Source organism: Patagioenas fasciata, chromosome 1, assembly GCF_037038585.1.
Source record: "Patagioenas fasciata isolate bPatFas1 chromosome 1, bPatFas1.hap1, whole genome shotgun sequence".
Classification (NCBI taxonomy): domain Eukaryota; kingdom Metazoa; phylum Chordata; class Aves; order Columbiformes; family Columbidae; genus Patagioenas; species Patagioenas fasciata.
The window spans coordinates 8,881,012-8,907,649 of NC_092520.1; the positions used below are offsets into that span (position 1 = coordinate 8,881,012).

At 39.4% G+C, this 26,638-nt stretch overlaps 1 protein-coding gene across 30 annotated transcripts in view; it reads left to right on the forward strand.

The window, feature by feature from the left end:
* The window catches only part of DLG2 (discs large MAGUK scaffold protein 2), a 1,047,967-nt gene that overhangs the window by 979,443 nt on the left and 41,886 nt on the right, over positions 1-26,638 (forward strand). For all 30 annotated transcript variants that reach the window (XM_071798683.1, XM_071798777.1, XM_071799041.1 and 27 more), the window contains 2 exons: positions 10,628-10,804; positions 21,473-21,548. In XM_071798683.1, coding sequence (XP_071654784.1) covers positions 10,628-10,804; positions 21,473-21,548 — 253 coding nt within the window. The remainder of the gene's footprint in view (positions 1-10,627; positions 10,805-21,472; positions 21,549-26,638) is intronic.

Consider the following 26,638-nt stretch of genomic DNA (forward strand, 5'->3'; position numbering starts at 1 on the left):
TCAAGGTCTTTTTTGTCGTGAGGGACCCAAAACTGAACACAGGATTTGAGTTTTGGCCTCACCAGTGCCCAGTACATGGCACTGCCCTGGTCCTGCTGGCCACACTATTCCTGATACAAGCCAGGATGCTGTTGGCCTTGTTGGCTGCCTGGGCACACTGCTGGCTCATGTTCAGCCATTGTTGCTCAACACCCCCAGGTTCTTTTCCTCCAGGCACTTTCCAGCGATTCTTCCCCAGCCTGTAGCGCTGCCTGGGGTTGTTGTGACCCAAGTGCAGGACCCAGCACTTGGCCTTCTTGAACCTCATACAATTGGCCTCAGCCCAACGATCCAGATGTTCCAGATGCCTCTGAATGGCCTTCCTACCCTCCAGCAGATCAACAATCCCACCCATCTTGGTGTTGTCTGCGAACTTACAGAGGGCGTACTTGATCCCCTTAAGCCACTATAGGTAGAAATTCTCATGGCAGGAGGAGGGAGAAGAACACGGCTGATTTTTCTAGAAGATTTATTTTCAGGCTTTTTATTGTCATAAGGCTCATTTTAAATGAAAGTATTAAAAGGAAAAGTCCCACTTCTGTTGCTTAATGTCCTTGCTTAAATCTGGAATTGCACACAGAACGAGGAAGTGTCATTATGGACAAAACCATCAAAACTCTGAGCTTCATTTACAGTAGCAGAAAAAAAGTGGCTTATCCTATATCCTAGCACCATGCAGAAGCAAGGAATCAAAGTGCTTCTGTTGCTGTACCAGACCTTTGTCATGTCAGCCTCAGAGCAGCTTAAGGCTAATTCTGTCAATCTTTAATATGCTTAGGGTAATGTTTTCAAAAGCGACTTAGCGATTCAAAGTCTAATCTTCATTGAAAGTCAACAAAACCTAGGCTCATATGTTCTTAATTTACCTTTGAAAGCAGGATGCAGGAAATTCTGATGTTACCCTTAATCCTACTTTTGAGCGCATGAGGGTCAGGGATCCCAGGCAGGAGAGTGTGGGTACCACAATGGGGTGAATGAGGAGCTGCAAGGAGCTCAGTGCAGCAGGGGCTTAATTTCATGCTTAAAGGACAGAAGCTAAGGAGTTTAGCATCATCCTCTTGCAACTTTGTTTAATAAATACTAAAGTACATATTGCTGCTGTTAAATATTTTTGTTAATAGTGGTTGATCAGCACTTTTTTCTTCGAAGTCCATTTCTAAAGAGGATTGACAACTACACACAGATTGAAACCACCATTAAAAAGAAGAAATAACTGCAATTTTTTTACATTGAAGAGATGACACCAAAGACTGTTCTTTTTATTTGCCCTTTTTATTTGTTTATTTCTGCTTTTGCGTACTCTGGCATCTTATTTTCAAGCTTTTCTCCATGGGAAGGGGAAGTGAATGAAAACTGAGCTTTTGAAGTGTTCTTTTGACTCCAGGAGATGGAAGTATATAGAAAACATCATCTACTAGGCAAACATTCAACTCATTCGTTAAATAATACTTCGGTGGATAAACCTCTTTATGATATGTAGGTGTTGACAGCAGCTCAAGGAATCTGTGAAACTGGTTGAGTGGTACATCTCTGTTATTTCCACTACAGTTTAGAAGATTTCAGCTGAGCTCAGCTCAGACCTTCATCATTTTTTCTTATCTATTGATTTCTATAGTTACACCTTGTAAATCTGAAGCCTTGAGAGACTTCATGTTTGGCCTCATGAACCAGAGGTTATATAGAGTTATATACGTTATACAGAGTGGCTTTTTGTGCCATAAAAGCACAGCTTTAGACTTGGGTAGCATTTGGATCTTTACTAAATCATCTTCCTTCAGAAGAGACAAAACCAAAACAAAAAATTAATTGCATTTCTTCCTGATGAATTCTGTGCTAAAACACAAAGGACTCACTCTATCAGCAAGCTCCCACTGATTGAGTAAAATCTTAATGAGCTCTTCAAGTTTTGGCCTAGAGACAAAAGGATTTTATTATTTCTCAAATACTTGCATCCAGCAGAGTTTATGGATTTAGTACATTTCTCTACACTAGGCAGGAGAACTAATTTCCATAATAACTGTCAGTGGTCTTCCATGGTGTAGTTCCCATATGCATGTGACACCTCATTATTTCAGAAAAATCTAGTCAGCTGAGGCAATAACAATTGCAAATCTGACTTTTGACTGTTTTGTTGTCAAAGCACAACATTCAAGACCAAGCAGAAACTGTTAATAACAAATATCTTGCCTTCTCCAAAATGTTCTCTCGTATTAAAGACAAAGCAGCCAATGTTCTATCTTGTTAATACTTTCTCTAGTTTTGTTTGTCTACACTTTTTCAATAGCTGGAGAACAATTATTTTTCAAAAATGATTTCCAAATGTTGGGATGTATAAAGAGATTTATTATGGAATCAACAAAATAGCACTTCCATGTTAGGGAAGTCCACAGACTTCCCTTCCTCTCCCACCTTTTGCATCCATTTTAATCCATTTTACTCCCATAATTGTCTGTCATAATTTTCAGTACTAGATGCATTGTGTTTATGCCATATCTTACTACTTTTTTGTTGCCATTATGTTTAAATTATACAAATCATGAATGTTGATCATTTTTCCATATGAAATCTCTCTCTTACTTTACTTCTCCAGATGTCCAATATCCATGTCCAAAAAAAAAGAAAGAAGCCATCATATATCTGCCTGGTAGTAATAATTATGTTATCGGTAGGGTTCTTCCGTGCACTGAAAATTTCCTTTTGATTAAACCCACTGGAAGCACAATGAATTCTGTGGGCAGCCTGGCCACAACGTAATGTTAAAAGCTGCTAACTGATACGGATCGTGATTAGGTCTAAGAGAAAGCAATTGCAAGCTACAGGATGTCTGAGAAAACTACCTAAAAAACCCAAGATTCTTCAGAGCTATTGTAATCCTTAAAACTATTGTAGGCCAATTATCAAAAAATAAAATCCCAAACAAATGAAAAAACAACAAACAAACAAAAACTTGTGTGTTTTTATAGTGTATGCCATATTAAAAGGAAGACACATTCGGGAGCAAGGAGGTGTTTTGGCTACAGGCTCTGCTACACAGAGTCACAATATTCCCTTTAAGTCTCATTGTCTGTGAAAGAAACATTTTATTTTGTTTGTTTTATTTTATTCTGTTTTCCCTGGGCGGAGATGGGCGGGAATCCCCAAATGAATATTCTCAGGCAGTAAATAAGTTACTATTATTTAAAAATTAAGAATTACAGAATGAGTCTGGCTCCTGTGTGAAACCATGCAACGTACAGGTTGTAATTTCAGGTGAATTACCCATTAGTTTAAACTATCCCTGATTTGACATCCTGTCACTTTCCTTTTTGTTTCTGCATATGGATAAACTGAAATGTCACAACATAGGAATCTGTGCTGATGAGGAGAGGGAGAGGGAGAGGGAGAGGGAGAGGGAGAGGGAGAGGGAGAGGGAGAGGGAGAGGGAGAGGGAGAGGGAGAGGGAGAGGGAGAGGGAGAGGGAGAGGGAGAGGGAGGGGAGGGGAGGGGAGGGGAGGGGAGGGGAGGGGAGGGGAGGGGAGGGGAGGGGAGGGGAGGGGAGGGGAGAGGAGAGGAGAGGAGAGGAGAGGAGAGGAGAGGAGAGGAGAGGAGAGGAGAGGAGAGGAGAGGAGAGGAGAGGAGAGGAGAGGAGAGGAGAGGAGAGGAGAGGAGAGGAGAGGAGAGGAGAGGAGAGGAGAGGAGAGGAGAGGAGAGGAGAGGAGAGGAGAGGAGAGGAGAGGAGAGGAGATGATTTAGTAAGTCAAACATGCAGGTGCTTTTTGTTGAAGGCACGTCGTTGTAGTATACTCCTAATAAAAGCTGTTATTCAAAACAGTCCTCTCCCACCCTTTCAGAGGAGGTGACCGTGTAGGACAGGATCATCCCCAGAACAGGGGCTGTTCTGACAGCTGTAGAGCACAGCAAGGAACACCTCAGAGCTTCCCACACCTCATAGGGAGAGAGTAAATCTTTCATATGCTCTACCATAGGATTTACCTGTTCAGCTCCTCCAGATGGAAACAAGCTGGAGAAGGGGGAAGTCCTTATTGATATGCCACTATGTGAAACTTTAACCCTTTTAATAGTATCTTACTTGTATTGCAATGGCTGCTTCTATCACAGTGCTGCTGCTCTCTGTTGTAGCTATAGCAATGAATTACACTGGGGTTTCTTTTACTTGCTTCTAATGCTTTCTTCAAGCCGAGCCTGCAAGTGGGTGGAAATACATCTATTACTGAGAGCGCAGAAAAGACAGCTATGAAACTTGGTGTCTAATTCTGACTCTGATGCTGAATTACTGTCTAAAATCATGGAAATGATTCAACCTCAGTGCACTGGATTTCCTCATCTGTAAAAAAAAATAGGATGGAGGGTAGGATAGATGTGGAGAAGAAAGAGAATGAAGTATCTCTCCCTTATGATGATGCTATAAAGCCTGATATCTGAGAATCTCTGCTAAGGAAATTTTCAGAGAAAAGAATAATATCCTTAAATGGTGTAAATGCAGATATGCTGGCAGATTGCAGAAGAGTTGGGAATGTTTACAGAAGCTGACGATCTCTCTTGCTAAATGTTGTTGCCATCTCATAATCAAGTAAATGGCAAAGAGCAGTCTGTAAATTTATGTGCAAACTCTCATCTGTGTCTGAAGAAGAAAGTAATTTCAAAGATACAAATAAAGCTACCACGCAGTACCTGAACTGTAGCAAACTGAGATTGCTGGCCACAGAGCAGTGATCTGGGAGTTGAAGAGGGTTTTTGCACCAAATACACAAGAGCATTCAGCAAAATATATTGTGGTGCTATAAATCCATTAATATCCTTTACCTTGCCAGGAAGATCATGAATACTAACTTACAAATGGTGTTTATGGCATTAGCTACGGAAGGTGGGTTTCTCTGTTAAATTCCCTTTTCTGCCACAGGGCTTAGCTAGATCTCTTACTCTTTCTGTAACCTACTTTTCATTCTTAAAATGCTGGTAACGATATAGGTGTCGTGGTTGACAGTAGGGTGCAGTATATGGGATTATACAATGAACTCATTTGCCATTGCCTTAAAGACAATATATTTTCTCCTATGGCAAACATTTATTACCCTAGTTGCAGGAATAGGTGTCATTACAAATAGAAATTTACTGCATCATGCTACTCAGCTTTTGGACACACTTCCAATGCATGTTTGGCAGTATATTAAAACTAGGCACTGGTGGTATTTTCACTTCGAACAACTTTCCACAATGTAATTTGATGCTGTTATGTCTCATGTTTTGCGCTGATGTGGTTTTCTAAAAATGATTAAGAAGCACCCAAGCACAAAAATAAAACCTGTTAGATTCTGTCCAAATTACTGCTGGGATTAGTCTGGTGCAACGATCACTTCTGAAGTTTGGAAAAATATCAAGGAAACAAGACTGAAATAATCTTATATATTTGTGATATCCAGCTTGTTCTAAAAGTTTGCACCTTCTGCTTCACTTCTCAGAACAGTGTTTCTTAATTTTCTACAAGCAGGAGGCTTTTAGCACTTGAATATAATTTCTCACTTTCAAAATGTTGTACAGATATGAAACATTTTGCCCAAACTCATGCAAAAACTGGGAACTGAGGAAAAAAATGTAAAGGTGTTAGTGGAAAATGGGTGCATACACTTTAGGCCTTTGATAATCACAACCACCCCATTGTTATTTTTCTAATAAGTGAACTAAGATGGTCAAGTCACGGTTTCACCACCTACGTTTAATCAGTTTCTAGCAACCTCTGTTCCCTATTTCAGTGTTTGATCCACATTTCACAGTACTCACTGGACTTAATATACTTGTAACATCAAAATGTGTTATCTATCCTGTGTAACCCAGGGTCCTGTTTGTGAAATACACTGTCTAGAAGACACTAAACAGGAATTTTGCTGATACTGGTGTGATCACAACATTGGTGACAGCCCTAAAATTAAAGTTGAATAATTTAAACTGATTTCCTTTGTTATTAAAAATTGACTATCCCCGTTCAAAAGCAGATTTAATCAGCTGATTGGTAAAAGAACTCTTACTATCATAAAGTCTTGCAGAGCTCTTGGTTCTGTCCTGTATGGTCCAAAAAGGGCTGAACAGTGGATTCAAGAAGCTAGCTGAGTACATAAAATACCTGAAAGAAGAAGAACTGATATTTAAGATGCACTTTCATCAGCTGTGGTGAAAAAAAAAAAGCAAGAAGCTTTTAGTAACCAAGTCTGTCAGCTAAGTGCCATTAGAAAGTTGTATGATTATTGAGATTATTATTCTTTAAAATTGCAGAAAAAGCCACTAAAAATGAGTTATGGATCAGTGCTTTGAAGAATTGACCAAGCAGCCCATGAATAAGCAGACTCAGCATACAGTCATGTAAGCAAGTTCAGAAAGCTCTTTAGCACTACTGAGCACACTCCAGTACCTGCACCATGTGGAGATACCTCTAACCCATCACAGAGATAGGCACTGTGACATGTCTTCATGGCTTAAATCCTCTGGCTGGTTTGAATATATTCCTTTGCTGCTTGTATTTAAACATCTCATTTTGGAAGAGTACTTGTCTGGGGGAGCTGTGGCAGTAAGGTCCTGGTCACACCGGTCCTTCTCTAACTGAAAGGAAAATATGGTGCTCATCTCGCAGAGAGGGATGATGGATGTTGTATGACAGAATGGGTCTCTTGCTGGACTAGGTTGCTTATGTCCACTCCTCAACACATCATATTCTGCAACGATGTGCTACTACATTTTAGCCTTTCCTCTGGCATTTCCCATGTTACAGCAGAACTTAGATAAGTCATCTAACATACCTTGGGATGTTATCATTGCTATTGTATGTAAGCTTGCATGTATCAGATAGACTTTGCTGAGAGCTGAACTTTCCTCTCTGATGAAATTTTCAGTGTTTGCAGGATGTAATGTGGTATACAGTAAAACTAGGTTGGCACGGTCCAAAGTTGTGAAAGGAAAACAAAAAAAAAATGCATCTTTTCCTGTCTGCCTTGCCCGAGTCCTTCACCAAACAAGAGGTATGGCCATATTCATTTTGTATCACTTCAGTTGACACTCCACAGATGCAAATGTGCTATTTTTATGTACATCTGCAAGACTGAGCACAAACAGAAGTGGGTGCTGTTCATCAGGTAGAAAATTCAAAATGACATGTGAAGCCTCTTAAATGGGTAAAATTAGAGCTTCCAGTTGGACACGTACAGATCCACATTGTACTTACAGCATGAGAACTGAAAGGAGGAGGTGAAGATAAGCATTGCCCAAGGTAGTCATGTTAACTTCTGCATGCATACAATGGTGCCTAGAGTGAAGATCTCGATTTGTTTTATAGTTGGGCCAACTGCCAGCTTGCAACAGTATGTTTTACAGACAGCAACATTATCAAAGTTGTCAGCTTAAATGTGGTTATGTTATCAACTTAAACCTGGCTCTTAATTTGAAATGTTTAGGAAAGAGTACTGAAGTCAGCTCTCATATCATTTTCACTTACTAACAGAGTAATCAACATCTGTAGAGCATACAGCCACAAAATGTTTCACTCAATGAAAAGCATGCTCAAAAATTCTTTTGTCTGAGATCTATAATCTCATTTTAATTAGCAATGCACACGATTACTACAATCGAAGAAAGTCAGTGGCAAACATTGTCATCTGCATTCAACGTTAACATCAGCTAGCACAGTGGCAGTCAGCGATTTTAAGTTACCATGTGGGCTCTGAGGTACAAATGTCTGTTCAAGGACAAAGAACACTGCCCTACTTTCTGCTGCTTTGCTTTTGAAACACACCTTTCATGTTGCCAAATATGGAGCGTTTCCAGTTTGGCATGCGTTTTTCATCTGGAATGTGACAGTCTTGCATATTCTCTGCAACAGAAGATATTGTCATTTGTTTTGAGTAATTTAATTATGCATGGATTCAGGATTATATCACATCTGCCCAGTGTTCAGCATGGTTGCCAACTGTGTGGTCAGGGGTTTGAGATGTTAATAGGCTTCCATGGCAAGGTACACAATTATTCTGTGAATTTTTCAGACAACAAATGTTCAAAACAGTGACAAAACTCAGACTACTACATGTTGATAAGGGCAATACCAGCAGAATGTAGGTTGTGTGCTGGTTTGTGTGTGCACTGACATTTCTCCAGAGCTCAGATGTCATTAATTGGTTTAAGACGTGGTGACTGATGATACTTAGCTGCTTCTGGATTTATATGCTGCTTCATCATAAATCCTCACAGAAAGCCGTATTTGAGAAGGCAGCAGATGACCTGCTACTTTATGAAAGTAAATTTTTACTAAGATAAAGCCAAGTTTTTAAAGGATTTCCACTGCTATGCCATTGCAATTTTTCAAAGGGTACATGTAATCCAAGAACATTTACCAAGAAAGGCACAAGCATATCTAAAATCATGGATTATGTAAAATTCAGCAGGATTATTTACTGTCTTCATCCTCAGAGAAGGGTATTATCTGGGCTTTGCTGAAGATATTAGGCCATGATTGTAAACTCTTTAAGAGAAGAAGTATTCCAAATAAGCATTTTTCATTCTACTGAACCAGACCCTTCCTGTAGAATGAGTGCTTATGAGAGCTTTTAAATTTTTTGGTTGCATAGTTACAACACTGATGACTTTTTTTAAGTTCTCATTATGAGAGGTAGCCTTGAGTGTTTTAAATCTACACATAAAGCTCCTATGATCATTCTCTGAAATTACACTACAATGCACAACAATTAATTACATCAAATCTTTCACACAGAAATGTTTACCAGTGCAGAGATTGCCACAGCTTTATTTCTGACAATAAAAGAATAGGAATTATTATACGCGTCTTGGGATTTTAATGATCTAACATTTCTGTAGTTAGAATTATAATCATATTATTTTCCCTACAGGAAAATAAACATTGGTTCTTGACAGGTATGATCTTTAAACAATATTTTATATGGGAAAATATTCCCATGTATTTTTCCTATAAGCAACCAAGATCTGGATTTTTTAGCTAGGTAACTGCCATGAACAAGCTGCACTCAGGTCCAGCTTTGTTGGGATTCACATGCAGGGTCTTCCCCTGAGAAACTGCAGTACATCTACGCCGAGGACTGCTGGTGTAGGTGCCAGGCGTAGGACTGGATGAGACTGAGATGTGGTGTCACTGTAGCTTAGTAATACAGAGCCCAGGGCAGGCTGAAGACCTTTCCCAGAATCTGGGTTGAATACTTATGCAGTAAATTCATGCTGAACTGTGCTCAGCCAGGTGCCTTAAAGCTAGCTCTCAGTTTGTGCTTATGGAGTCCCTAGACTTCTGTGTACGTCCTGTCTTAATACACATGTCCTATACATGGGACAGTTTTGCACAGGCATGTCCAAGGCAGAGGTCTACTTCAAACAGGTGGAAAACATCTACAACATCAAAGGAAATAGCCAGGGTAACTTCAGCAGATGGCAGAGCTCAGGAGAACTGGACATGGACAAGGATGCCTGTCAGACTAGCACTACTCTGGTCAGGGCATTTTTCAGTTTAGTTTCAAATTTCAGGAATCCAGCAGGTACAACCTAGCGCAGCTCCAAGACATGAACCAAAGAACTGTAAGTGTGAATAATCAAGAGGTTCCCTTTGAAAGCTCATTTCTGGTCTGGACTAGATGCTAAGACAGATGCACCCATTCACCTAAAGAAATCATAGGATAGAATCATAGCATTATTTTGGTTGAAAGAGATCCTTAAGATCATCAAGTCCAGCCATAACCTAACTCTAGCACTAAACCATGTCCCTAAGAACCTCGTCTACACGTCTTTTAAACCCCTCCAGGGATGGTGACTCCACCACTGCCCTGGGCAGCCTGTTCCAATGCCTGACAACCCTTTCTGTGAACAAATTATTCCTAATATCCAATCTAAACCACCCCGGCACAATTTGAGGCCATTTCCTTGTGTCCTATCACTTGTTACTTGGGAGAAGAGACCAACACCCTCCATGCTCCAACCTCCTTTCAGGCAGCTGCAGACAGTGACAAGGTCTCCCCTCAGCCTCCTTTTCTCCAGGCTGAACAGCCCCAGGTCCCTCAGCTGCTCCCATCACACTTGTGCTCCAGACCCTTCTGCAGCTTTGCAGTTCTCCTCTGAACCCACTCCAGCACCTCAGTGTCTTCCCTGTAGTGAGGGAGTGAATTACCCTGAGCACAGTTTTGGTCGCTTTTATTTAGTCCTCCAACGTACCTGTCTGCCAGACACACTCCTGTCTGAGCACAGGGATGTGTGAGACAAGAACAAGCTCAGCAGCCACAAATTGCTGTTGGCAAGGTGACAAGGGGGTCTTCTGGCTATCAGGTTTGCTTACTAGATACTCTGGTATGGTGGTTGTTCTTCATTAAGTGAAACAGTAAATACCATAGTTCACTACTTAGTTCCTCTTAAAAAATAAAAAGGATTCTGTAAAGATTAACTTTATAGTGGGTAGTTTTCCACCGAGCAAGACCTTTACTTTTGGAAACAAGTAAAGGTTAGTGGGAACATAAAACATGACAAATTGTTCACGAGTAAATGTTTCCAAGACTGACATAATCACCTGCCTTCATATCTTTATTTCTTTTCACAGGGCCATGTTTGACTATGACAAGAGCAAAGACAGTGGCCTCCCAAGCCAAGGACTCAGTTTTAAGTATGGAGATATCCTTCACGTTATCAACGCCTCGGATGACGAGTGGTGGCAGGCGAGACGGGTCACTCTGGAGGGAGACAGTGAGGAGATGGGAGTTATACCCAGCAAGAGGAGGTGAGCGCTGCCTCCTCCTTCCTACCTTCTTGGCCATGATGTTAAAATATTGCATTTTATTCCAAAGATGGTGTTGCAGCAATCTGCTGGAAAAACGTTGTTATTGCAAGAGTCGGGAGATTTTTGCTCTGAGATTTAAAGAGTTCAGGCTGTTTAACTGTACTGAAAAGAAACTGAAAAGGTGATTCAATTATAGTGGATTAGTATCTTCCAAAAGAAAAGGGGGAAGGGGGAGAGATCACTATCTACTAAAGAACTTCAGCAGAAAAAATAATAAGCAGAACCCAAGTCTGGGGATCAGTTCTGAAACTGAAGTAGAGCACATGTTTTAATGTCAGGGTGATTAGCTATTGCATCAAACTGCTGAGGGATGTAATGAATGTCTTGACATTTTCAAATCAAGACTGTATGTCTTTCTTGTTCGTGAGTAATAGAATTAAATTCCTCAGCCTGTGTGATGTAAAAAATGATGTTAAATTACATAATGGTCCTCTCTGGCTTCAAAATCTGTTAACGTAATCTCTGCCTGCCTGGAAACTGATGGATAATCAATATCACAGTAAATTTTTCATACAATGTAAATGAAGAAACATTCTTCCACTCTCAAAGCTAAATCTGAATCTTTGTTTAGCTGTGATGGATTCATGCTGACTGACGGAGAAAGAACAGACATCTGAATCTCTCTCATTGTTTGTGTTGTTTACTTTGTTTCAGCGCTTACGTAAAATTGGCCACAAGTCTCCTATAATATCAGAACTACCACACAAATCAGTATTACTTTCTGCCTCTGTTGGTAGTTGCTACAGAAAGGTCAAGAACGGAAAGGGTAGGAGGAAAATGAAATCTGTCAAACCACATTACATCTCTCTTTTGCAGCAATGCTCCCATGCTGCATATAAACTTTCTATTCCTAGCTATTGTAGCATTAGTATAAAAATGATCATGCCCACTTTTTATAGTGGAGAAATGGGATGTTTGAGGCTCTGTAGAGCACCTGCTGCTGTTCCAAGAGTGCTGGCCCAGGTGCTAATCGAGCACATGGTGGTCCTTGTTCTAAATCATGGAAAAGTAAACTGAAAGGCGATTAAATACCTTGTTGACATGAGTCCTGCAAGGACCCTATTGAGTCCTGCAAGGACCCTATTTTCTCTGATCATGACCGTCCTCAAATACTACACCAGGGTTTGCAGTGAAAAGCAATTCTGAAGTTGTATATTAGGCAGAAATAAAAACAACATTATAATTTTTAAGATGGGGAAAAATATGCTCATTAAACAGATGCAGTCTCTAGATACTGAGAAAGGAATACTTGCATCCTATTAATTGCTACAGTAAATACTCCCACAATGACATGATTGGATCACATATGGGAAAAGAGGAAAGTCTATTCAGTTATTACTGAGGCAAGTATGTGCACAAAGCTCACAGTGTGGTGCACACTGTGAAAAGCTAGGAAAAAAAAGCTGTCACACATAATAAAACATCAACAGGGGAAAGAAGGGCAAAGCAACTGTGTAAGATGTGGAGTTTTATCTTTTGTAAGGTGGAGAGTATGTGAGCGCCTAAAGCTTTTTGGGTTACCTGCACAGTGATGTTGTCAAGGACAAAAGATAGAGGCTCTCTAGTCAAGGTCAGATCTATGATACAACCTCGGAAAAATGTGTGGCTTAGGAAACTCTGAGAGAAAAGAGGCGGGGGGGGGAAGGCAAGGTTGGTTAGAGTCTAAAAACAAGAGTCTTGAATTTGAAAAGATGCAGGTACCTTTACCACGCTCTCCACTTGTCACCCGGTTTCTTCTCTAGTGAATCTGAGCCATCTGGAAAAATCAATGGCATCTGATTTTCTGTCCTCCTTAATGTAATGATGTGAAACACCTGAGCTGGGGTGGGGGGAGGTTGCTGTTATTTCATAAAAGGTTTCAATTGTACAAGGTTATTTTTTCCAGCACACTGAAAAGTGAGTATTATTTTCCTTTCTGTGGATTCTGGATGATCCCTCAGAGACAGTGAGACTGATGTGCTTTTGCCAGCATCTTCTCTGGTCATTTATACCACCCAAGGGGAGGGTGAGCAATCAGTGTATACAGAGCTGAGCTACAGAGAAAAAGCTCATCATACTTGCCAGAATGTGCTAATGCAAAGTTAAATTTCCTCTGCAAGTGTGGGTTATTGAGTATGAGAGGCTGGATCTAAAACAGACAAGTCCTGGGATTCACTTGACCAAATGTAGGCATCTACAAAATGGAAATCTTCATCTAAGCTGCTTACTCCAGGCTGCTAGATCTCTTATAGTCTATCTGGGACTGTTTCTATCGACATTGTATAATGTGTAAAACAGCATATGTAATATCTAGCGGTAAAAAATGCCTTGTGACAGAATAGGAGGAAAACAGCACCTGTAGCTGTTTGTTGGGCTGTGTCTTGTACTGCAAGCCCAGTTTCCTATGATGTTGTAAGCTGAAGAGGCTTGTACTTTCAATATTTAATTTCTGTTCCTTTTCTTAAGGGTTTGTGGGGTTTTTGGAGGTCGGTTTGGTGGGATTTGTAGCTATTGTTGTGCTTGGACACCTTCCTATATCTATATATGTGTGTATATGTAGGTATATTATCCTGTGGGACTGTAACATTTTATGCACTTCGGGTAAATAATGTCAGGGTGAGACTTTTAGCTGTCTACTTTACTCCCTTGTCTGTTGTCCAGCAACAGCTAATATACAATTCCTGCATTTTTAATAAGTGAAAACATTATGGAATAGCTCTGAATGCCAGTGACCACTTCAATTTTACTCTGATGTGTATACATATATATATGTAGTTATACAAATATATAATTATATGTATACGTACACACAAAGCCAAAAGAAGTACATTATATTACTTCTTTAAGTTATTGTGTGATGCTAATTGCTTTGCAAGTATCTGGGTTTGCATTTATTTACATTTTTTTAGAGGAGATCCCTTCAAGCAGTGACATTTTAGCATGAGCTGATAAGAGAAATTTTGAATGATAAATCATCCCCAGTGATATACGTGATATACCAGAAGAAATCATGATTTATAACTATAGCGGAGCTGCCACTCATAATTCTCTGTGGAATGTTGGATACATTACCAGACTTCTTAGTGATTCAATAGAGTTGGAAAGGTATTTGTCACCAGATTTCAGTGCTGGTGCCAATGTATGTACTTGTTGCCCTGTTGATTGTTAAACTGTAAAGCCAGGATTTAAGAGGGAGCTTTGGAGGGTTGCACTGCAGCTGGAGGAGGGTTACTGGAAGAGGCAGTCCAAAGAAACAAAGGTGGCTCCGTGTTTCTCCGCTGATCTGTGCAAGGACTAAATCTCATGAACTAGTGAGCCAGTGACCTCGGTGAGGATAAGGAAAAAAGAAAAATATCAGTATTCTAGAGTGCTAAAATATCATTGCAACCATTTCTACATCTGAAAACAGCATTTTGTCCATTCCTCAGTACATATTTATTGTCTGATTACAGCTATTGTTCTCAACCACGGGACTGAGTAGCCAATTGGGTAGAAACTGAGTGTAACGCCATAAAGGTGTTGTGATATTGTATCATATTGATGTTGGGAAAAGTAGGACTTCAGCATAAGAGGCTGCAAATCACTTCAGTTGTGGTTTAACAGTCGCCGAATGGTTGTTATTTTATCATATTAATGGATGAATATTGCAGGCCAAATTTCTCTCGGTTCAGCATCCACCACAAAGATTTATCCAAGCCATATCGAAGGTGAGAGAAGGGCACAGTTATTATGCTGGGCAGGGTATCTGAGGTGAGGGGACATTATAAACACCAGTTCTGTACCAATGTCTTAGGCAGCCTGAGGTGCTACCTGTGCACTATGTTTATGCATGTGAATGACTGCCCTATCATCAAAAATTACTATTCTATACTAGAATGACCAACAGAATTAGATTTACACTAGATTTTTCTTACATTTAGATGTATAGATGCACCTATTTAGATTTGAACATCTACGTATTCTGGGCTTTTGATCACAAGAATTTTTATTTCCCTCACTGTCCTTCCTGTTGTCAGGATAAGCAAAACAAATTCAGCTTCCCATAAAGGGCAGCAACAAGCTGAGCAGACTCTTTCCCCATGGAAACAAATTATTTAAAGCAAATCAACAAAAAGCATTAAACCAACGCGCATAAGGTAGAGTGTATTAAATTCCTAGACAGACGTTCTAATTCAGCAGTAAAGATATTTTAATTTGTTGTAGCACTGATTTTACATCTCCAGTTCTTTTAGCTTTTACTATGCTGAGTCCCTGCACACAGAAAAGCTCCCACAATACAAGCCCCACACACAAACCACCTCCCACTTCATGAATGTCAGGCTTTGGTATTTTTGATGATGTGTGTACATCTGTTTGACTTGGGTCTGTGAGCCTGAAGGTACAGATTGCCCCAGAATAGCCTGGCATAAATTGTCACCCCATCTACTACTGCTCCCACTGTAGCCAACAAGGATTTGGTCCTAAAACACTAAAATATTTGCATTTATCTTTCTATTTACGATTATCTTTCTGTTGTCTTTAAGATGTGCAGCCACAGAACCACTCTCAGACTGGACATCATTCTGAGATTTCCATTATCAGGTAGTTTAAGTACATCTGATTGCAAAAGGTTATGCAACTCGTATCTCTGCTATTACCTGCTGAAGGTCTACAAAGGTACCAGCCTGGTATTTGTGTTGTTACACATTCTTCCCACAAATACATGTAACCATGCTCTCCGTTCAGAACAAAGTGGGGGGAAAACTGCATAAAAATTAATATTTCACAAACATGGAAGGACAAGGAACAAGAGGCTTTCCCAACATAGAAATTCCTGTGAGCAAAAAGCCATTTTAAATTTGTTATTCTGATCAGCTTGGCAGAAGGGCATGTTTATCCACCCAAGTGGGTTTTAGTTTTAATGGCTTTCTGTAAATTGTCTATTTTTCTAAACATCCCTTGAGATTTTAATCCTTAGGTGATAAAACTTTTTAACATAATCATATAAACTTCATCTAATATAAGTTACCTGACTTTACTTACTAATCTAATTAAAAAAAAAAAAAAGATAAATATGGAATAAAATTGATACGTATGTGTATGTATAAACCTGTTCCTGTTCTCTTGCAACGATGGGAAACTTTCATCCTGAAGAAAAACTGACCTTAGCTTTTAAACAAGGTAAGGTCATTTTACTTCTTTTAAGAGAATTCATCTCCTAATGGCATTAGGTCTACTCTTTTCATAAAATATTGACCGGGTGTTGAGCTGCTCCCTATAAGCAAACCACTGAAGGTGGAGAGCTGAATGAGAGCATGTTCTCTCCTACTGAAAAATACATGTTCTGCTGCAAAAATACCACTTCAGGGAACACTCAAAATTCATTTTGAGAATGAAAATCTATTGGTAAGCTCAGACTTCACATAAACAAGACTAAGCTGTGCAGAGGATGTGTTTTAGACTAAAAATAGTAAAACATATTTTCACTTATCTTTCACTTGATTGGCAGGCAGATGACCTGAAAATGGCAAAGACAGACAAGAAATACTATAACAAAGATATAAAATACAGGAAGGTCTTTCAAGTATCCATTTTACAAGGCATTCTTCTATTTGAACACTGTCCTTACTACAGTTCTCATGCTGGTTTACTCATTCTGCAGAGCACATCAGTGCCAAATCTGTGTGAATTAGGCCATTGTAACAATTTTATTTTATTATTGACACCAGTTTGTAATTTGCAACTGTATTCTACATCTATGATGATCACTGTTACTGAAGATTAAAGCATGTCTCACCCAATAGTTTACATCTCTGCTGTGAAGACTGAACAGTGCTTTTAGAGAGGCACTGACAAAACACCCAGTGTTCCAATAATCCCCAACAATGGAAGATCAAAGTTCATGTCTGGCTGAGTTACACTTGATTTCTTCTTCTTTGCAGTGCACACGAAGAACTGAAAGTCTCATTTTGAAAAATCTCAGAGGTCCATTTTCAATAGCAACTTGTGCCCAGCGACACAGAGTGAGATAGACATTGCAGGGCATTGGGTACTGCATCCCAGTAGTAAGTTCCTCAGAAGAGAAAAGCATCCCAAAGAAGCAAAGTCTTGAACTTGCTAGTGAGGAAATAACTGAAGGCTCAGGTGTATTTTCAATGTACTTCTCCACTCTTTTAGCTGTTACATGGGAAGGCAAGAATGAATCCTGATCATTTTTTAAAAAAGGGTCATGGTCTACTACCAAGGAAGGTTTCAAGAGAAAATGAATATACATGATAAACTCCAACTGTTCAAGATCTCAGGTGGTCTCAGACCATTTCCCTGTACACAGCAGTATATCTGCAGACAGCTACGCTTGGACAGTGGGTGGAAAGCTGGAGGTGAAATCCCCATCAGCTGTGTGAGGCGATGCTGTCTCCATGTGGGACTCAGAGCATTTCAGCTCCCAAGTCACATTTGGATGTAGGTGTCTTCGAACATTCCTCAAAATCTCTTTGAGTTGCAGTGACCCCCAGGCACTTTTGAAAATGGGAGACTTGACCCATGAAGTAGTTTTGGAAATCGTATCTGTGATTTCCTTCATCCCTTAGGCATAGCTCTATCACTAAGCTATACAATTAGAAAGGGGTATGGGAGCAGTGTTTATATCAGGCAAGTCAGGGTTGCAAATTCGAGCCTCTACAAATTTGGCAGATGGGAATCTTCCCTCTTCGCTTTATTTCTTGTACAACCCCCCATAGTTCAGCTTTGTGCAGCAGTGGCGAATGAAGAATTGATACAGTTTGAAGTGAAACATTTCTTCTTTTAAAGGCAATTTCCTCAGCCGATTGATCAAAATGTTGTCCAAGGCATGGTAAATTCGCTGTCAGCTAAAGTGACATGAAGAATTTGAATTCACGTGCTATGTAGGCATTCACAATGCCAGCTGCTGCAAAAGGCTTTTTGTGCCTAAACTTCCTTTGTCTTGGGGAAAAAGGGGGTAATGTTTATTTTTCTTTAAATATAGTAATTACAGAACTGAAGATTCAAAAAAGTACTAAAGGTATTTGAATTAATGTTCCTTCTAAAATGTATTTTCTAAGAGTTGGATCAAAGATGCCAAAAGAACTGATACTCAATACCTTTTCATCTTCATCATTTTAGTTCCATTTTTAGCTCTATCTCTGGCAAAAGTGTCCCAGTAGCTCACATGAGAAAATATGGGAAGATTTTAGTATCTACCACATCAACAAAGACTCATTTTTTGGAGGACAAAGCTAAATTTGAGCAGAGTTCTCCAGAGCACATAAAACAAAAGCTTTCCAGACATTCAGATATTGGGTTAATTCCTTCAAGAAAAAGAGAGGTATATTCCCAACACCAGAGTAACCCCCTGCCATACGTCAAGTTCTAGACATGAAGGCACCTGGGGTGCTTTAAGAGCATATTATAGACTGTGCAAAACCATTTATTTCATCCCAGCCTTTGACAGCTAACCCATTTCATTGACACTTTGGGCAGAAAAAAACTACTGTAACCATGTGAAATTTCAGCTTGGGAGTTTATAATTCAGCTAAATTATAAGTAATCGAGAGCAGTTTCATTGTGGAAGGTGTCAGGAAAATTGCAATGGGAGGCGACACCGTGAGCTGTCCTTAATACAGCCCCAGATTATGAAATGTTTGTGATATTCAGCAGGCATGCTGAGCATGTATGAATGTTGTGTTACGTTTGCCTGGAGGATTAATGGCACTTAATGACATTATTTATATACTTCTCAAAGCGCTGTAGACTGTTTCTGCAGCTCCTCATCTGTCTGCTATGCCCGCAGAAAGCACCAATGCCTCCATGGCTGCTAATGCAATTATGATGAATTTCATAAATAAGAGCCACTCTCCAGGGTTAATTTCCAAATTTCTTTACGCAGTCAATAAGAAATGAAGTTGCAAGCAGATGTTTTAGGTAGTTAGACAGGACTGGAATTACTTCAAATGTTAACACAGATTAATAAGTAAAATGCTATGTTATTTTGAGCTAATTATTTTCTCAGAAGGCATCCATCCTATTTAGGCAATTACACAGCCTCAAGTCTTCATTTCTTACCGGTACTATCAAGGGACTTCATCTGCTAGTTTAAATTTAAGGCTGTTCATGTGTTTTTAATAACATAGATTTAATGTGAAAGCTGCATTTGAGCTGTTTCCATGTGAATATTCCACATTTACAGAGAAATGCATTTATTCTATATTTAAACTGTAACTATAGTAACCAGCATTCACTGTGTTTCAGTAGGAAATATGTAAGCCCACTCAGACAGAAGGAAACATATTGTCTTAATTGTCATTCTATCAAAAGACTAGAGTTTGTATTTATTAAAAAAATAATATCAGAAACTAGGTATTCTTGCTATCCAGACTTAGAAACCAAGAGATTTGCAGGAATGCATTTTAATGTCATCTGTGGGAAACTGTGAAAGTTAAAAAAAAGGTCATTTCTGGTCCAATTTGGAGGATATAATAAACTTCCCTTTTTTTTCCCCAGCTATTTATTGTCTCATAAAAATACAATATTGAGCTTTTAGAAGCTAGCTTTGCAGGATTCAACTTATATTTCCTAGAGCAATTCCTAATCTTGGACAAATAGAGTTACTGTTTCAATTATAGGGAGATGATCGGATTTTTTTTATTGGGCCAGTAGATGATAGATTCTATAGATGATTTTGTAAAGGTAGCAAATGTCACTTTTACAGTAATGACCGTTTTAGTCAGGGTGAGTAAGGACATTAATAGCTTCTTGTTTTCTCCAGATTTCTCTCTCTGCATCTTTTTTCTTAGGGGTTGATTTTGTATAGGTCAGAGCTCACCCCTGCTTGAATTTTTTAGTTCCTCACACTGTTATTTAAGCATATTGTGTTAAAAGTTTAAATATACAACACATGAAAATCTTGCAGTAATGGTGAACTTTCCAAAGATATTAAGAGTATATAGTTTTCCCACAAGTAATGAATCTACCGTGCATATTTCAGTACTCTATAGATTTAAGTTTTAGTAACATGTTTTTAAAATAATGCTCATTCATTGAATAATGGAAATTCAGGATATTGATCCATAATATTTAGGAACAGAAACACAGAATTAATCCCATGTAATGTCCTTTATAAGTTCCTTCTCTGCCTCTTTTTTTTCCCTCTATACTGAGGAGTGTGTTATAACTTGTGTTTGTCCAGACTTGATTCTAAGATATGAACGGATTGAGATGCCACACCTTCCTCTTCTATATTATTTTAGTGGCTAAACATATGAAACATTAAAAAATAAAACTGTCCTCATTTTCTTTAGAATTTATTTGTCTGGCATTGGCTCACTGCCAATGGTTTTTACATGTGTTTCTCTCCCAAAATATACTTTTTAGATCTCAGTATATTCTCTTTGAAGGTATTGCATATACAATAAAACAACTCCTCTCTCAAGCTGTGTTTACTGCAGTTATGGATATAGGGACCAAATAACATTTAAGGCTTTTCATTGGAGCATTTCAACTTCCTTTAAGTATATGAATACTGGAACTGTACAGACTAAGCCAAATTTTGGGTCATACCACGCTGCAGTTTGGGCGCTCACGTCCCAGGAGGTGCCTCACAGGGGCTCCATGCTCTGATTTTTCAAATCAGGAATGATCTTTCAAAGCAAATGTCATTTTTGTCCTCATTTCAGCACTTTGGTTGATCCCACAGGGGGGTGCTGGTGAATACATACTACATTCATTTGTATTAAACTCATCTTGAAAATTGTCTCACCCAGTGTGTCCACCTGCTAATGGGTGGTCAGTTCATGGGGACAGGCTAGAACTAGTCCAAAAAAAAATCCCTGAAATATAGAAATATATAGTTTGTGTTTTCTCCTATTTGGCCACACTATTTGGTGATGTGAACCTACCTGTCTTTGTTCTCAGAACCCATCCACTCACAATGAAGTCTTCACTGAATTGAGTCAGAAAAGCAAATAATTTACATTCTATCTGCTTGCAGGTGTTTGTGGAGGACATGGTTTAAATAAGACCACCCAACCAGTTCACAGTATTTTAGAGTGGCTGCAGGTAGCTCTTCTGTCCCTGAGCATTTGTACATCTCCTCAGAAATGCTCTTTTTGGCAAAGCTGTGTAGTTTTAAATAATCAAAGCATCAAGAAATTTCCTCTGCAGTCTAGAGAGCAATTGGTGTTCTTTAAGCCATTCTTGACTCTGAAACCATGAGGGGTTTCTTTGAAAATAGAACCAGAAATGGTGGGATTCATTTTACCTTAATTGGAATGGTCTGAAAGTTCATCATTTATGTAAGCTAGGGAATCAAAGTTCCCTCTATAGAAAGACAAAAAGGCGCCTGTGCAGACAGAAGTTTATTCCATCGTAAAGTGCACATCTGAAAGCAGGGGGGTGACCACCTTATTCTCCCTCTGTCCTTTCATTCCCCTGACCACAGACAAACTCTAAATGTTGCCTGATTTTTGGACAACTTAATTTAGAGAAGGTAAATCTGCCCTTAACGTGCTTTTACTACCATCCCGTGTGTTTGCATAGTAAACCACCAATGGTCTTGAGACATGAGATAGCAAGCATATCATACAAAACACTTCTATAATCAACATGTGTTTGTTTGTGTTTTCTTTTCCCCAGAGTTGAAAGAAAGGAGCGTGCACGTTTGAAGACGGTGAAATTCAACGCGAAACCTGGTGTAATTGATGCAAAAGGGGTATGTAAATAATGAAACCTTTTGAAACTGCATTTTGTAATAGGTTTATACGTTTCAGAGAAAATTTTAGCAACATAAGGAATATTTAGATTGTTGCAACCAAGACTGAAGTATAGTGAAACACATACAAGAGTATAATATGATAGAATTTTCTAAATAATTACATATTTTTTTAATAATAATGCTGACTGACAACACTTTGTAATTGGAAGATACTAAGATGTTAAAGAGTGTTCTGTGAGTTAAATGATGGCTAGAGAAGAAAAGATGTCAAAAACTAATGCAGGTGGATAAGTGTAAATTCCCTGGCTTCAAAAGCTGTTAAATCTCAAACAGAAGGTTGAAAGTTAAAGGGTCCCAGATGCAAAATTTAGGTTTTGGATGTTCTGCTCTGACAGTTGTGACAGACATTGAACACAGGTGTGTTTCACAGCAGCCAACACAAAATGTGCAAGTTCCGTCCCCTGCGGTGTGATCCACAGAACAGCATTCCTGATGCTACTGCTCCGCAGCATCATTTTATTGTGCCCAACAGCCAACAGCTCTCACCAGCCTGATGTCTAATATCCATACATTGCTGGCTGGCTGGCTGGCAAAAGTTATAGCATGAGAAATACCTACAGTCCTGGCTGTTGAGGTATATTGTTCTGCTGAAGTGTAGCTTGTGCTTGTAGCAATAGTAAATACTTGACATTACATTTGCAGGCATTTATTTTTGAAATCGGTCCAGTTGGCAGGCGTGGGATTTACAGTTGAGGGCTTCTGTGAGCAAACCAAGAGACAGAGCTTCAGAAACCATCAGCAAAAAGTCATGTTTGGCTGCAGAAAGCACAGGGCAGGGCCAGACCTGGGTGACAAGAGGACACAGTGGTAGGGATGAAAGGGATGAAACCAAGTGGTTCAGCAGGTCCCTTCCAGACCTGCTGTTCCTGTGGCCCTCTGCCTACACTGAAATTCTCAATCTCTTCTTGCTTCAGTTTCCCTCTGTAATGGAAATAATAATGCTCTCTTTATCCCAGTTTATTCTGTCCTTTCACTTGGACTGTAACACATTAGCAGGGTAACAAGTTCCCCTGGCCATGAACATGCAGTTCATAGCACAGTGGATCCCAAGCCTCTACGTGCCAGCAAAACAATATTTAAGACTCGAAAATACTTCCCTGGTACTGCTCTCCAGAACAGTCCCTGAGTTCAATGCAAATGCAGAATAATTGCACTGACTAAAACCAGTTTTCTAGATTTATAAGGTATGTGGAATCAGAGTTCAGCTGCTGCACACTATTTGTACATGCAGATAACTTGTTGTAAAATATATAACAAACTGCATTGTGAAAGGACTTATTCATCTAATTGCATTCCTTCAGGAGTAAAAACTCTTTTTTTTGTTTGTTTGAAATGACCACTCTCATGTTGTCATTTATTTTGGGAGATAATAAGCTTTTTATGGCCAATGAAATCACTTGTTAAATGTCTATTTCCTGTATATAATCAAAGCCTTGGGGGAATAATTCATTCATATAACTAATGGTTCTTATTCAAGTGAGTCTGTCAAGTATTTAATTACATCTTGATTCCCCAAATTGTTTTTCCATTTTAACATTAATCTTCCAGCCACTCACACCAGTGTTTGTTTCAGTGTTCAGGAAATTGCATAATTACAGACCAAAACTGTTATACCCTTTTGGGAACACAGTTTCTATTGTTAGTTTTGCTAAAATTTGCTTTTGTCTATTAAAAAAAATCACACAATTTCGAGGCTTTTTGGGAAGAGATACTGTAGGCTTGTGATTGAAAATGTAGAAAGGGAAGAAGTGTTCAAATAAGCATCAACACATAAAACAAGGTGTTTGAGTACACAGATATGTACGTGCATTTTAGGGATCAGCATTTCTATTTAGCCTTTCAGTGTTCAAAAAGAAGTGGTGTAAACTGTCTGACACTGCATGCTTTCCTTTTTCATCTGGAAGAAATTCAGTCCAGATAAAATAAGGCTGTGGTAGACCCAGGAGAATTCTTTTGTTTCAAAATCAAGCTAAAATTCAGATACAAACGGGTTTATGCGTGTCTGTTGTACCTTTGTGCTCATAAATTCATGAGCATGTGGGCAAGTGAAACTGTCTTATTTTACTCTACAGATGAAATTGGGACAATAGCATTTCATGTCATGCTTCTAAATTTGGCCAGGTGATGTGCATGAAAGCTTTTTTTTTAACAAAATTAAACCGAACACAAAGAATTCTTGGGGTTTTTTGGCACAGATAAAAGGTTTATCCCATTGTGATTTTTCCTGATTCATTTTGCTGGCCCAAACTCCTTTCTTAACCAGTAGAAGCAAGGGGAAGAAACCATGTTTAAGAGCGCATAAACCACAGCCAATTTTCTTGAGATAGTGCTAGGATTTTAGAGCTATGGTTTTAAAACACGAACTGTCTAGTTATTCTGCAGGTTTTGAAAGTCTTATGCATTTTCATCTGTTTGCATTTTATTTTTAATCACATATCCAGAGGTAAATAAGTATTACACATGGTGTGGCATTTGTAGCTGATGAGCTTCTTGTGTCTTCCTAAAAAGGTGTTTAAGAACACAGTTCAATACAGGGACAGGTGAAGGATAATCTTTTCAAAGGCCCAAAATATCCTCTTTTTCAAGCCAAACACGAATGTGTTTGTTACCTCATCTACAAAACGAGTTCAGTATTTTTAAAAATGTGATTTAGAATATTTCTATCAATTTTATTTCATTTATTTGAACTAATCCACGCTTTGTAAAATAAAAGTCTACAAAATCAAGATGGATGCAAAAACAGGGAATGCAAAACAGAATTAGGGAGCTCCAGTGAAGTCTTCTTGTCTCAAGTTTAAATCAGGCAACTGATAGTATCTTTCCCTGCAAAACATAATTAAATTCTGATGCTTAATATTACAGGATATTGTATAAAAAATAAATAAAATTAATTACGTAAGTTAACAAGCAATGGATCTGAGGGCAAGTTTAATGCTCTGGTCATAGAACAGTTTGGGTTGGAAGGGACCTTCAAAGCTCATCCAGTGCCACCCCTGCCATGAGCAGGGACATCTTCACCAGATCAGGTTGCTCAGAGCCCCGTCCAGCCTGGCCTGGGATGTCTCCAGGGATGGGGCATCCACCACCTCTCTGGCCAACCTGGGACAGGGTTTCATCACCCCTACTGTAAAAAATTTCTTCCTCATGTCTGGCCTGAATCTCCTTTCTTTTATGTTAAAACTATCACCCCTTGTCCTGCCACAACAGGCCCTGCTAAAAAGTCCGTCCCCATCTTTCTTACAGGCCCCTTTTAAGTACGAGAAGAGCACAACAAGGTCTCCCTGGAGCCTTCTCCAGGCTGAACACCCCCAACTCTTTCAGCCTGTCCTCCCAGCAGAGCTGTTCCAGCCTCTGATCATTTCTGTGGCTCCTCCGGCCCCTCTCCAACAGGTCCATGTCTTTCCTGCACTGAGGGCTCCAGAGCTGGACACAGGACTCCAGGTGGGGTCTCACCAGAGCGGAGCAGAGGGGCAGAATCACCTCCCTCCACCTGCTGGCCACGCTCCTTCTGATGCAGCCCAAGATACGATTGCCCTTCTGGGCTGCAAGCTCAAGTAGCTCAGGACATAGTAATTGTTGATTTCAACAAGCAGAGAGGTTATAAGAGGGGAAATACCATGTTTATTTTTCTTTTAAATTTTACTGGGCTAACTGTATCTCTGGCTTAACCCAATAGGACTACTTTTCTTTCATGTTCTGTTTATTTTGACCAAGAGAAATTTATTTGTTCAGTTTCAGAGACATCATGTGTAGTATAAAAAGCAAATGAAACATTAGTACAGCTTATGGTAAGCTAAAAAATCATCAGAATCATAGGTCAAATTAACATTTTTAAAGATATCTAAACCATTTAGAGATGCTAAGTCATCTGCATCTGCTGTTTCGGTCTATGGGCCTATGTGTAATCAATGGAAAATAGGGCAACCCAAAGGTTTATGTCTGATATTTGTGCTGGGGGAAGCTACAGGATTTCTGTGAGTACCAACTCAATTAAAATGTATGTTTTATGCTATGTTGAACTCAAGATCATATCCCAAGTACTCTTCAATGCTCACCTTTGCACCAAAAGGAGCAGAACACATTAGTAGCTGCAGGCAGGGTTATGTATCTGCCAAAGCAACATACTGAACTCTTGGTATTTCTTCTACCATGGGCTTCAGGCTAAACAAAAATAGCCTTTATTTTTATAATCCTTAACCCCACAGTGGCTGAGGGCTTTTCAGATTTTTTCCTGAATCAGAACGAGTCTTTCAGGAGACAAAAACATCTCTTCTGCTTTTCCCCCTGCCAGGTCACATACTCTTTCTTGACTGTCTCTTGAAAATATTTCATAATGGAAACAGTAGCTCTTTTGAAAGACATCTCACCTTTATCTAACATCTCACCTTCTTTCTTGTATTCATGAATGTTGGTTGTTGCCAGAGAAGTGTTCCACTATCTTGAAGAACAATATTTAGGTAAAAATTTATGTTATACAGAGAACTGGTTTTTTTATAGCATATGGCTTTTCATTTCACACCGTATTTGGCCATTTGACTCCAGAACATTGTCTCATGGACAAATACTCAATTTCAGTTCCCAGAGGAACGAATGTTGTGCCTATCACAATGTCTCAATTTTTAATGTGTGTGTCAGGGAGCATGGAGGGGTGTCCAGCCCACAACTAGTGACTGGTGGGGTGCCAAACACGGACGAGATGCCTGCCAAGAAAGGGGACTGCCCCATCCATCCAAAACCTCTCCCAGCAGCTCTGCTGCACATCAGCCGTGCAGGTCCTGAGCTGTGAACCACACCAGATTGCTCCATCGCTATCCATTAGTCTTTTTTTCTGTTCAGTTAGCTTGTCATCCACAGTTCTTTTCATATTCCAGTGAGATCACCTACCTTGCACTCAGCCTGCCCCTTCAAATCCCTCTGAATGTATTTATTATGACAGTCAAAAGCTTGATAGCATTTAATAATATTTCTTATGAGCAGATTCTGTTTACGGATCCCAAAGCCCTGCCTGCATTGTAAGGTCACCCTCT